This window comes from Pituophis catenifer, unplaced genomic scaffold (genome assembly GCF_029215685.1).
Source record: "Pituophis catenifer annectens isolate HBS135680 unplaced genomic scaffold, rPitCat1.0.hap2 SCAF_6, whole genome shotgun sequence".
Lineage (NCBI taxonomy): Eukaryota > Metazoa > Chordata > Lepidosauria > Squamata > Colubridae > Pituophis > Pituophis catenifer.
The window spans coordinates 54,064,625-54,078,370 of NW_027256886.1; the positions used below are offsets into that span (position 1 = coordinate 54,064,625).

The window sequence follows — 13,746 nt, forward strand, 5'->3', positions numbered from 1 at the left end:
AAATGTTTAACTGAATGGGATCCTCTAATACGAATTCCCCATTCAGCAGAAAGGTGGACTAGGCGACTTTCCGTGGCGCGCTGATTTTTCTTTCCACGCCTCGCACCACCGTGCCGCTAGGAAAAACAAGTTTTCCTTCGCTGACAGAGGCTTTAAAATAAACGAGGAAAAAAGTCTCGCGGAGCGCTCGCATACGGACGCCTTGGTTTCTGTAAGCGAAGACCGAAATCAAGCCGGAAGCCAGGAGGCGTGTTACTCCATTATTCTCCCGCTATGAGGCCCATGATGGGTCTCTCAGGAAAAAGAGGAGGGATCCTGGCGCTGGGAGGAGAAAGATGGCAGAGACGGAGGCTCAGCTGCTTCTGGGTGTAGGCTTGATTGGTAAGCGCGTCTCCGTCCCTGGCTGCATGCTGTGGGAATGTCGGCTGAGGGGGGAGAGCTGGTTAACACCCCCTCGTTTCCCCTCCCTATTTCTATTCTGAAACGGGAAAAATTGTGTGTTCGTGAAGCAGTGGGGGGGGGGTAAGGCAGATGAGTGGCAACGTCTTCCTTTTCGCCTCTTCCAATTGCCCCAAGTATTGGACCAATTTCACACCCTGTGAACCTAAAAATTGTTTCAGTCAGAGTTTGGACCTGCTTTAGGGGAAAGAGGATAGCATTAGTCACTCCTGGAAATCATGAATAGGGTAAATGCACTTCTACTAGTCTTGCTAAATTTCTTGATGGCTTTTGATACAATCAACCATAGTATCTTGAGACTGGAGGGTTGGGGGTTCAAGTAGAGTCTTAAGGGTTTTGCCTTTGGTGATATGCATGATCCAACAGGATTGTTGCACTCTCTCAGGTCCGTCTATGCCCATGCAGAAGGAGTAGAGAAGACTGGAAAAGGGGGGGAAACGACTTTGCATGCTCCCTCACCTTATACAGCAGTGTTTCTCAACCTTGGAAGCTTGAAGATGGGTGGACTTCAACTCCCAGATTCTGGGAGTTGAAGTCCACCCATCTTCAAGCTTCCAAGGTTAAGAAACACTGCTATACAGGAATAAACGAGTGGAGGAGTATTCATTCTTCTAGGGTGGTTCTTTTGACTATCACCCCTGTTATCCAAATACCTCCTTATCTTTTAATAAGTACAGTTAGAGCACAGCGCCTAGGCCACCGTGGGGAAATAAAAAAAACAAAACTGGTTCAAGATTCAATCTTGTTTAATACTGACATAGAAGATCAAAGCAAATCGCATGGTGGTGAATTGAAAAAGGAAACGCTCTGGAAGAAGGCAGTGACAAAACTACTTCTGTATTATTGCCAATGTAGCCAATCAGAAGTTGAACTTGATTTAAAGGACACTTTACAGGCAGCATTGCTCACAATGTAACAAGTTAGAATAAATCCATCCACTTTATAATTTAGGGTGGTCTCTGAATTTAGCTATTGCAGTTAATTATGGTATGCTTAAAGTAATAGTGGCTCTGAATGTTGAGTGAATGTACCTGCACCCATCTCCTGTTAATTTACAAAAAGGTCTTATAAAAAGCCTCTAATTTGCAAAAGACCCCTTTCTGGTTATCTAAAATCCCAATCCTTTTCTGAGTGGAGAGTGGAAAAGTAATAGAATGCAGTTAATAGCACAGGAAAGATTTAAATAAATGTTGCTTTCCCCATATAATGCTGGTTGTAGATAAGCTATAAAAATGCTCAGGATAAACGTTTTAGTTTGTCACCAATTACTAGATCTCCCTTGATGTGAAATCATTCTTGAATCAAGGCTTCACTTAGGAAGACTTTTTTGCCATCATTTATCTTCACTTAGCAGAGAAATAATAATGGGAAAACTGAACAAATAAATTATTATTGTTATTTAGCACACTCAATGCATTGTTATTTTTTACGAATTCTAGTAGAGGAGATTCTTGCTACAAGAAGAGTACAGTGTAAAGTTTAATATAAGGAAAACGTCAAAGGAAAGAGGAAGTCTAGATAAGGAAATACAGTTTGTGATCGTTTTAAATTAAATGTGCTTTTAGCTAAAATATAGAATTTGCTGCCCTGGCTATAGGCCAGAGAGATTATTCATATTTTTAATAAAATTGTTCCAGATTAATATCACATTTCAGATTAAAATACATGTATGTATGTTACCATAAATCTGAATTAATTTCCTGAACTATTAAGGCTTACATAAGAAATGGATAATTTTAAAATGTGTAATAAAAGTGGGCATTAAATTGAATGCACAATTGGATCTGATTAACTGATCAATTTACTCCCTTGCTGCTGTTGGCATTCTCACAGTGAACATCTTTCCACCATAGAAAAAGATACCAATGGAGATGCTCTATGGGTTTGGTGTTACCCTTCTATAACGACTGCATTCAGAGACCTCTTATTGAGAAAATGCTGCCTTACAGATGAGAATAAACAGCTTCACACTTTCTTATTTGGTCAGTACAAACTAACATGGTTTTACATTACAACCATGGAAATTCCAGAGGCTTCTACCTTGAAAAGGGTAAGAATGAAATTTGGAGAAAGGGGACTTGACAGAAAAATCTTATTTACACATTCATTATTCTATGATTAATTGGATTTTTACGTCTGCTGATTTCATAAGGGATACTCTATCAGTACGCTATATCTATACATATAACAAAAGCAATTTGGAAAATTGTGATAGAAAAAAAAATAACTGTTTTTATATTGCATCAACTGAAGTTAAACTGGATGTTTGCATTATTTTCAAGATGTAACTGTGTAGCGAGTATCCATAAATTTTCAGTGATGTAGTAGACTTAGTTTATTGATTGATTTAAACATGGAGGCTGCCTAGCTCCTGATGATGCTCAGTAGTTCAAAAACAAAAACAAAAATGAATAATTCTGAGCATCCAGAAGGAACATGACAATGCCCCTAAATACCCCAAAGCAAACTGATGGGCTCAGCAGCCATCCTACCCCTAGGCTTAGGAGCAAAGCCATGTTTTTCGTGACTTCTGGAACTCCATCAGGTTGGGAGCTATACATATCCTGAGGGAAATGCTACTCCAAGTGGCAGGTATGACAACTAAGAAGGCACACATCCTATATCCCAATAGATGACATTGTTTCATGATCCAGAGCCTTTCAAATAAACAAGCTGCCTGATCTTATTAAGTAGGCAGAACTATTGAAGATAAGCAGTTCTTCAGTTAAGCAGATCTTATGAGACACAAAGTTTTATTGATGATGAACAGTACCTTGAATTGCATCCAGCAGCCAATTGGCAACTGTGCAGCTCATATCCTGGTATACTCGTTCATCCCTACCTGCACTGTAGCATTCTGGACTATGGTTTCCTTGTGGCTTTCAAAAGCAGCCTCATATACATCATGTTACAGGTGTTCATTCATGAGGGGGAATAGGGCATGAGTGACTTCTTGAAGGGCCTTCCATTCTAGGGATGGGCAAAAACAATGCACTCAATGGACCCATGAAAGGGCCTCAGCTCTGATTGAAACAGGTCCAGATAATTTACTTCCTTCAAGATCCTCTGCAGTCTAACTACTCTCAACAATCTTCCCCACAAGTCACTGCCCAGATACCACAATTGGAGCTTCCCTGTCGAAGTCCCGCTCTTAAGTAAATCTAAGCAACTTTATCTGCCAAATTGTCTCGCCTTTCCAGTTGTTTATATTATTATATTACAAAAAAGTATTTGGACGTTAACTTTTTTTTTTGTATGTTGCATAGGTGACCCACTTTTCCATTGTTCTGACAACTAAAGACTTCAATCCGGAAAAGTATGCAGCCTTCTCTAGGATTCTCTGTAGGTGTGTATATTGCTTGATACGTTTTCTATAACTGCATGGTTTATTAGCTAAACCTTTTGCACAGCGATGTATTCCCAATTAAGAGATGAAAACATTTCTGAAGGGATTACTTACCATCATAATAATTATACATATAATTACTTATTATTTCAAGTGAGTAAAAGGTTTACTAAAACTGCAGAAATGACACATAATAGTATCCTACTAGCAGTTCTCAAACAGGAAACCATTCATGAAGTAAATCGGTTGAAGTGCATTTCTTCTCAAATGTAGTTCTATTGTAAACACATTACTTACAATAAATCTAGCAAGATTTCTTTTCCTGCATGATTTAGATCATGTTCCAACTGCGTGTAGAATTTCATGTACAGCAGTTCTAGCTGGCTATAGAAATAAAAAAAATAAAATATCTACCTGGAGAAAAACCAGTTTAACCATATTCATACTATATCCAGGTTAGATTATTGCTAATAGTGGTAATACTTCGAGAATCAGCAATGGTGGACTGAACATGGCTTTGCTTTTTGTCAAGCTAATGACTATGGTGGAAATAGGAGCAGTGAAAGGATTGACTCCTCAGAATTCTTCTGATCAAGGAGAAGAAAAGGGATTGCCCACAAGATTGCTCCATACAGAATCTCTCTGCAAAGAGATCTACAGCAGGTTTGAGAGCTCTGGGAGACATTGGGTTTGCCTACTTTCTCTCCAAATTACTTTAGAAAGCTGCTTACTATTAACTTCTTTGAAATTAAGAGTCTTCCAAAGTACAAGCTCTACTATATCACTAAGAAAATTACCTTCCACCTTGGATGATAGAAACACTGATATACATTTATGGTTTAAAAAGAAAAATCTTTACTTTTTTGAAAAACAGCAAAAAGGAAACTAGAATGTGGATTTTAGAAAGTTATGGGGGCTAGATGGACTTGAAAGAATATATCCTGTGTAGTGTTTAAAAAATTATAAAGTGTAGTGTTTAAAAATTATAAATTATAAAAATATGAAGATGTTGAAATTAATTGTAAGAAATCCTCTGAACAGAAAGTTTTATTGATTGCAAAATAAGCAAGATAAGAGGAAGGAGCACAAGTCACATTGTGGGGTTTAGTGAGTCTTGCAAAACGGCAGTGGGTGAATGTTTGCATGGGTAAAAAAATCCCTTATATTTATTCTTTTTGGCCCAGATTACTGAAGCTCTATTTATTTTACAGAATATATCTGAAATATGGGACTCCTGTAAAAATGATGGAGAGTTACGTTTCTGTCCTTACAAAGGGGATTTGTCAGAGTGAAGAAAATGGTTCTTTCCTAAGCAAAGATTTTGATATCAGAAAAGCTTATCTTGCAGGTTCAGTCAAAGGTGAGATTTAAAAAAAAAATCAGTAATACAGCTCAGGTTAAAACTATGCATTCTTGAAAATAAACTCCCTTTCTTTCAATGAAATTTATTTCCAAGTAAGCAGACCCTGAAAGCATGACAACCATTGCTTTCGAAATACTGGTCATGCTTAGTTGCATCACTAGCTTTTTCTCAAGGCTGACATCCGCATAGGAGGATTCTTGGGAGTCCCAAGAGTTTTTCAGAGCCTGATTTGGGTTTCCCTTTTGTGTCCTCTCCCTCTAGATGTTGAGAAAAATAACACCCTGGCATCAATTGAATTGGTAGGATGGTTTTTAATAAAAGCCAGCCGGCCTGACTCTTTCAAAAACAAAAAGATGTAAAAGATACAGAGTGTTTGTATTCTAAAAAAAAGTAAGATAAATGCATTATTGGTTTAGACATTGGAACTTATAAACAATGGATTGGCATGTTAGGTGAATCTATTATGAGTTAAACAAGCCATGATATAGATGTAATAACAAACTGTAGCTTGATATAAGGTAAGAAGTATTCTGTAAAAGCTGAACAAATTTTGCCTCTTCATAAAAAGTGAATTTAAGTAAATTATAATTGTATAATTATGTTGTTAATTGTACAGAATTCTATTATGTTATATTAAGATTCTGTTTAACTTCTGATTGTCCTAGATATAGTGTTTCAGTTTGGAATGGAAACAGTCATCCTGTATACTGCACTCATGTTAAAGAAAAGAATTGTAGTATATCACCCAAGAATAGAAACTATCCTCGAATTTACAAGGTAAAACACATTGATGAAATAAAAGGTACTCCTTCATTTAATTTCATATTCAAGTCTCCCGGCCACATTTTCTTATTTATTTCTAAAAGAAATGAATATATATATGAATAAAGTAGCATCACTTGTAGATTCCTTGGTGCTCTCTGTCCTGAAGAAATTTCAATATATGTTGAGGTAACATCTCCAGTGCTAGAAGGGAGTGAGGTTTTGCTCTCTGTACATATAGTAGTTTGGGCTTCTCAGTTTTGGTGGAGGTATTGGATCCCCCAGTGCAGTTATTAAATGTGATTATGATTTATAACTAATCCTAATTTGACAAAACTGTTGAATAAGCCATTGCATGAAATGAGTTTGTTTTGAAACAGACAACAGTCTGTTAAGATAATTGGTCCTGTTAATATTGTCAAAGTAATCTTTGTGTACTTATCCACTATTGTGGTTAATCATTTTGTAAAATAAATAGTGATTTATAGATTCTGTAAAAGCAATGCTCAACAGTGTTGACATATTCAAAACATTTCTTAACACTTAATGTATTTGTTTTTGTAAAATTCCAGTTTTAAAGAGAATGCCTGCTGGCCATGCATCCATCCATATAGTATATTATAAAGAAACGTCCTTCCATCTTTTGGATGACTTACTATCTATGGCTAAAATTATGTCATATGATTTAGAGTCCTGATCCCATTGTAAGCTAGACAATGAGTACAAGACCAATTAGTGCATCCTTTGAGGAGATGATATGAGCCATTGTACTAAAATAATATAACTTTTTTCTTTTAGAGCATTACCAGCCTTAGTGTGGCACCGACAAGATTGGTCAATTCTTCATTCATACATACATCTGAATGATGATGAATTAGAAGCATTAAAAATGTGTCCAGGTATTATTGATAATGGATATCAATCACCATTACATAACAGAATGACTAAATTAACTTTTGTGGTAACGGAAAAAATAGTTCATTATTTATTAAATCTATATAACCATCCATGTCATTATGGGCAGATAATAATATATTCAAATATTATAAATATTAGTAAAGGATCACTACCATAGTCACTGAGGTCAAACAATTGACTAAGGCTCAGATGTTCAGAAATTGCAGTACTGGACAATTCCTCCTAATTACCTATTGCAAAAAATAGTTGCTTGGAGTTTCTTGTAGAATAGTGGACTATGAATATAGAATTCGGTACCTATTATTTATTAGGTAAATTCCTATGATACTGGTAGTTGTCCAATGTTAGCATGCATGTTTAAGACTATAAAATGAATAAAAGTCATTGTAAACTTCTTAAATTCATATAAAAGTAATGGAAGAGAATATTTGTAGCTCAAGTTGAACTCTGGGATCCTTGGTACTCTCTTGAGTTTATTTTCTTGCAGATGTTTTATTACCAAACTATACAATATCAATATATAGTACAGTGTGGTTTGCTCTCATTTTATATACTAGTGGCTTGCCCTTTTAGAGTTGGTGGGACTTGTTAGTGTTCTTGTTGGTTCCTTGATTTGGGCTATTTGGTACTTCCTTGATTGGGATATTGTTTGCTTATAGATTGTTGATATAGTGTTAATCTCTGCTTATCTAGGGTTTGATTGCTGATGAGGCGGTCTTTTGGTTTGAGTCACACAAATCGGCCATCAACGGGCACATAGAGAACAATATCAACATACAATTCAAAAGAGATAATCAAAAAGCCAAAAAGGAAATAAAAAAAACCAAAAGACCTCCTCACAAGAACTCAACACCTAGATGAGCAGAAATTAACACCAAGATTGACATTACAACAACAATCCAGAAGCAAACAATATCCCAATGAAGGAATCACCAAGGCCATTCCCACCAACACTGACAGGGCAAGCCATTAGTATATAAAATGAGAGCAAAACTCACTCTCTACTAGCATTGATGATGGTATCTAGTTTGGTAATTAAAACATCTGCAAAAAAACAACCAAGCTCAGGACCACCAAGAACCCCATATTAAAGTACTTCTAGTGAGAATGCATTTACTGAAACATACTAAAATCTTTTCTTATCAGGGTACATTGCTGGATGTATAGATTCAGAAATGAACAATAGGATAGATCTTTATGATGTGTATGTCAACCTGGCTGAAAGTGAAATCACCATTTCACACCAAGCAAAAGGTTTGTAGGCTATGTCATTTACTTTCCTCATATACAGATATAAAAATGTCTTTGTTTGCATATGGGATATGATTCTAGGTGTCTGACTACATTATAAAATAATGTTTAATCATTAAAAATGGTCCTTCACTCCTAATACATCCAAGCTCAAACTGGGCTTGTGACATATTCAATTAAATTCAATCCTCCTTTTTTTTTCTGACAATTCATTTCCCAGAGTTCCTTAGAAAATAAAGAAGACCCCTTAGATTGATTACTAAGAGGAATCATTTCTGAAACAACTCTAGAGCAATTCCAGAGATAAACTGATTATTATAATCAGTTAATATGATTATTATAAAATTGACCCCCAAAGCACTGGAAAAATTCTTAAAAGTAATTGAATTTTGAGGCACCTAAGGCCAAAAGTCCTAATTAGTATTTTTCTCCCCTCTGGAAATCCCCAGAACTGACTACAGGTAGTTCTCATTTAGCGATCACAATTGGGACTGGCAACTCAAGTCACTAAGTGAAACAATTGCCACAGCTGAATTTATAATCTTACTTTAGTTTTCCTTTGCTTTATAGACCTGGGAAGGTTGTAAGTGTGAGGATTGGTCGTAAAGTTACTTTTTCACCCCCCTGTGAACTGTCGCTAAACGAGACTACCTGTAGTATCACATTGATTAAGAAGTGATCTGATCATGACAAAAGATTGATGGAAATGTCCCCTCTGTCAAACTTGTTCCAACTGCTTTGAAGTAAAGACAAGATGTAATGCATAGCTTCCTGTATGAATTGGGCTCTGGTCTCCTAAGGAAAGCTCGTAATTGTCATGATGGCCATTAATTTCAACATCAGACCCCATTCTCTTATGGCCAACCAAAAATACATGGTGTAATATCCAGTCCTACATCAGTGTATCTGATGACCGTAAAGATTTCCAAGAGAAACATTACAAGCCACTTCCTTGGTATTATAGCTGCTAGGCACATAAGGCCTGGGAGAACAAATGTTTTTTGATGAGGAACTTCTATATTTTCACCCAACCAGGGTTTAATTTATTTGCACCAGTTCTACTTGTACCTAGATAATGGAGGAACATGATCTTATTATTGGTATTAGCAGATTGAAGCCAATTTGGCATCCAGGACCCTAGGATAAGGCCAAAAGCAAGAAGAAGAATCCTGTGTAATGGCATTCTATAATGTCTCCCTCTGCCTTACTGTTCTAATTCTCCTGTCAAGTCTCCAATATCCTCCCAAATGTAGAAGGTGGTGTGGGAAATTTCAATATCCTCCTCTAGGTTTTAGTGCATTCCTCTGTTCCAATACTCAGAAAACTGTTAACATAAGATGGAATGAACTAAGATGTAAGTTTTTAATGTTGCTGCTAATTTCTTGATCCACGCACATGGAAAAAGATAGGGAAAAATACTTACTTTAAAGGAATGGTTTGGAAGAATTAAAATAAAAGTTATCTTGGGATTTTTCATTTAATTGTCTCATTGGATAAAAGTAATGCCACCACGTAGTGTTCTTTTCTGATTGGGAGAAATGATGCTACTGTACAGAAACTGAAATATGAATCCTGAAAGATAGCAGAATGGGGAAATTCTATCAGTTCAGCTCTATTGTTAAATTACAAAGAAGCAAAATTTTAGCATTGTCATTGAATGCAGTATGAAGAAATCTTGATCTATAGATGTGTACCTTTTGTGGGGCAGAGTGGTCTTTTGAATGGTGATATAGTCTTTTGACCCAAATTCTGATGTTGTGATTGCAGTTCTGTTTTGGAGTTATATGTTTATTTTCCTTTTTTACATAAACAAATCAGTGATAGTGTACTTCTTTCTTCTCAGAGGCAATGACAATGGGAAAATTGCATAAAGAACTTGGTCAGCTAATCGTTCAGTCTGCAGAAGATCCAGAGAAATCAAACAGTCAAGTTATAAAGGTTAAACTTCTGTATTATTTCAGCCTTTAATATTATTTTGTTATCTAAACTATTATGCTCCTGGTTTAGAATTACAATTATTAGTATTTAAGCCAGGGTTAAGATTGTTTAAATGACTGACTGAGCTCTGGCAAAACTTCAGGCTACCTGTCTTTCTATGGAAGGCGGAGAAGAGACCGGCTTTTATTTTAAGATAAAGCCTGCTGTTTTAGCAAAGCTGGATAACATACCTGAAACTGAAATTAATTTGATTTAAAGCAAGCCACTGTTCCTTCAATCTATACATAATGTAGAACTGTAAATTCTTCATAAATTAAATTGGAAATATTCACCACCTTAATTTATTTTTAAATAAATATGTGAGTCAAAAGTTGAGCAGAGCTGGTTACCCCTTGATAATCTGAAGTAGGAATGGGTCATCTGTGGCCTCAAAGTAACTCTTTTTCCAATCAGTGAAATATCCTTTGACCATATTTGCTACTTTTGATTCCTTAATTTATTTTAAAATGCATGTTTTTGAGATAAGAAGCAAAAAACCTATAACATAAAACCTCAAATAATAATAATTGGTTCTAGAAAAAGACAAAAAACCCTTAAAATCCTTCAAAACCTAAGATAAAAAATCCTAGTCCTGCCATGCATTATACAGCCTCACTCTTTTTGCATTATATTCCTGCTTATCTTCTTGACGTCTCAGCTTCTCAGATGTTTACAGCCAAACACATAGTTACACACACAGGTCTCTGCATTTGATAATTCATTTTCTTTTAACTATACAGATAGCCCCTGGCTACTGGGACAATGGCAATTGGGACTAGAATTGCCATTGCTAGCAACATCATTGTAAAGTGTGTTATCACCAGACTGTGTCACTTTGCAACAGAAATTCTGACAGTCCCAATTCCATTGTTAAGTAAGGACCATGCAGGTCATTAAGTGTGAAGACCTCACTTGACTATGACTCCCAACTTCTGGCCAGCCTCTCCATTGACTTTACTTGTGGCAAACCAGCAGGGAACATTAGAAATCATAATCACATAACTGCAGGGATGCTACAACTGTCAGAACTCCAAAAGGCAATTTAAATACCATTTGTGCAGTTACTATTGTAACTTTGAACAGTCGCTAAATGAATGGACTACTTTTATGCATTACTCGTGGCACCTTACCCCCCTTTTTCATGATGAACAAATACTGTGTATTGTGTACCACATATATTTGTAGTCCGTGGCATCTTCAAATAGCACTGGAAAACAACCTTATCAGAAAGCTGCATGTCTATCTATCCATTATGTCTATAGAGAATAATTTGAATTCATGCATCATATTTACCATTTTGTTTACACGTTTCTTTTGATAAGCCACAATTGGCAGGATATATGCAATGTTCTAAAATGCTAATTAAAAAAGTAGTTGAGTTAGGGCACTAATACCATCTAACACATTTCAAATGCTATGCATAAGCCTAGACATTGTGTGATTGTATGTGTGAATCCACGAGATTCATATATTGACAACATTCAGAATAGTAGCAGTAATATGAAATTACCTAAACTTAGCTTAAATATTCCAAAAGTATTCCATCTCAGAAAAGAGTATAGGACTTGGTTTACTATTATTTATTTGTATCCCACCTTTATTATTTTTACCAAACTTTTATACTGACCTAACATAGGCTGATAAATCTCAGAGTAAGAGGAGCTTTTGTTTTTACCAACTATTTCATGTTTGCTCTCTCTATTCTAAAATGTGTCTGCAGGATGTTTCATTGAAGACAAAGGAAATCTTGACAAATCTGGCTTCATTCACAGAAGTCATTCATGATGGTGAGAAGCCATCACTTAACTTAGAAGCACTGAAACAAAAGCGATTCCCACCAGCAACGGAAAATTTTCTTTATCATTTGGCAGCAGCTGAACAAATGCTTAAAATCTGATGTTGTTAATAAACCTCAGCGGAATACTTAAAAACAAAATCTTCTTTACTATAATGCTTATGTAAAGAATTCTGTGGAAGATTTTTTTTAAAAAAAATATACATTTCTGGAGAGGATAAGCAATGATACAGATTTGAAATTACATCAGTGTGCCATAAAACATTGACTGTAGTATACCATTGTCAGTTCTTCCTACAAAAGACTTGAAGACACGATGGTTTGAGCTGTGCATTAAGATGAAATAGTAATTGCCAAGCCCAATCAGCATCCTAATAGAAATCAATAATCAAATTGTTGATGACATGAACATTCTTAGAAGTACACAAATAAGCCCTCTTCAATTTGGCACATCCAAGTACTGTGTCTTGGGAACACAACCATAAGGATTCCTAGCAGACTGTCCCTATTCTAATTAGTCTTAGCACATCCATAACTTGCAAAGAGGCTGAAAGTTAGAGCTTCAGTTATTGAAGGTTCAACTCTGAACCTAAGAGTTTATGGAGATTCTCAGTCATCCAGATCATGGTTGTCCCAAAGTGCTTTTTCAAGAGGCAACTGAACTTTCTGGTTTTTCTTTGAAGACATTTCTGAAGAGCTGAAGAAGCTTCTTGGATGAGAAGCAAAATGTTTTCAAAGAAAAACCAGAAAGTCCTAAATTGCCTCTTGAAAAAGCACCTTTGGGTCTGAACCTAAGAGTTGTATATGCAATGTAACTTCCCACAAGCAATCTGTGGATGTTTGACAGATTACATCTATTGCTACACTGCCAAATATTCAATGTGCCTGCTAGCCATATCTCACATAGGTGGATTTTGGGCTTTTAGAATAAGAATATGTACAAGTTTTTGTGATGATGAATCCTGATTGAGTTTGGGAGCTGTTTACTTATAAAACAGTCCTATTGAATAGGGCAAATATGTATATTAATATACCCAGTAGCTGCTGTTTTTAGGAAGACAGCTATAAAATTCTTTTTCCTCATTCAAGGGACCAGGAGGTTTACTGTAATTCTTGCCTCCTGTTTTTCTTAAGCTACTCTCCTTGTGGGTTGTAAGATGTCAGCATGTATCTGATATTTTGCAGAATGAATATACGACTGGATTTTTTTATTGCTTAACTTTGCCTTTCCCTTCAATAGCCATTGACATTTGGCTGTACACATTTTTGTGAGAAGGTTTAGCTTGTTAATTCAAAACTATTATAAAACTAAGAGGTTTCATAAAAAAATAAATAAAAAATCTAAACAAAAAAATGTGTTAACAGTGGAGCCTATGCAGTAGCACTTTGCTTTTAAAATTGACATGATTCTTGCTTTCACATATACCCTTGCATGTGATTGTAGACTTTTTTAAATTAAACACACTTATTTCTACTAATATTTTATGAAATACTGTTTAACTATGATCAATGATATATACTAGCAATATTGAAAATCGTGTTTTTGATTTATGAGTTGCATATATGTAATACAGGAGAATGTGCAATTATGATAAAAAAAATCAAATTAGAATATGAATATGACCAGAGCACCTCCTATTTTCAGGAATGTGTTACTCGCTTTTGTACAAAAATATATAATTTAAAAATTTAAAAACCAACTAAATTTAATTTTATATGACTATCTTTTTCCTTGATAGTATTATCTTCATTGTCGATATGTGGATGAAATACAGAATATTTCCCTTATCAATCAGCATTTAAAATCAATACATCCTTGTATTTATTTTTTTATAGTTAACTATAAGAAACACACACAAAAAAATCTGACAACTT

General features: G+C 35.5%; 1 protein-coding gene across 2 annotated transcripts; it reads left to right on the forward strand.

Annotated features, from left to right (window-relative positions):
- Positions 1 to 283: 283 nt before the first annotated feature.
- DENND10 (DENN domain containing 10) lies at positions 284 to 12,012 on the forward strand. Of its 2 annotated transcripts, XM_070945503.1 has the most exons (9): positions 284 to 381; positions 2,313 to 2,509; positions 3,726 to 3,805; positions 5,017 to 5,165; positions 5,834 to 5,945; positions 6,729 to 6,829; positions 7,995 to 8,102; positions 9,943 to 10,037; positions 11,797 to 12,012. In XM_070945503.1, exons 1-9 carry the CDS (start codon positions 336 to 338, stop codon positions 11,971 to 11,973), a joined length of 1,065 nt encoding a protein of 354 aa, XP_070801604.1. In that variant the 5' UTR covers positions 284 to 335; the 3' UTR covers positions 11,974 to 12,012. The 2 variants fall into 2 exon arrangements, with proteins under 2 accessions (XP_070801604.1, XP_070801605.1); XM_070945504.1 differs by lacking the exon at positions 2,313 to 2,509 and having other exon boundaries at positions 331 to 381.
- Positions 12,013 to 13,746: the final 1,734 nt, after the last annotated feature.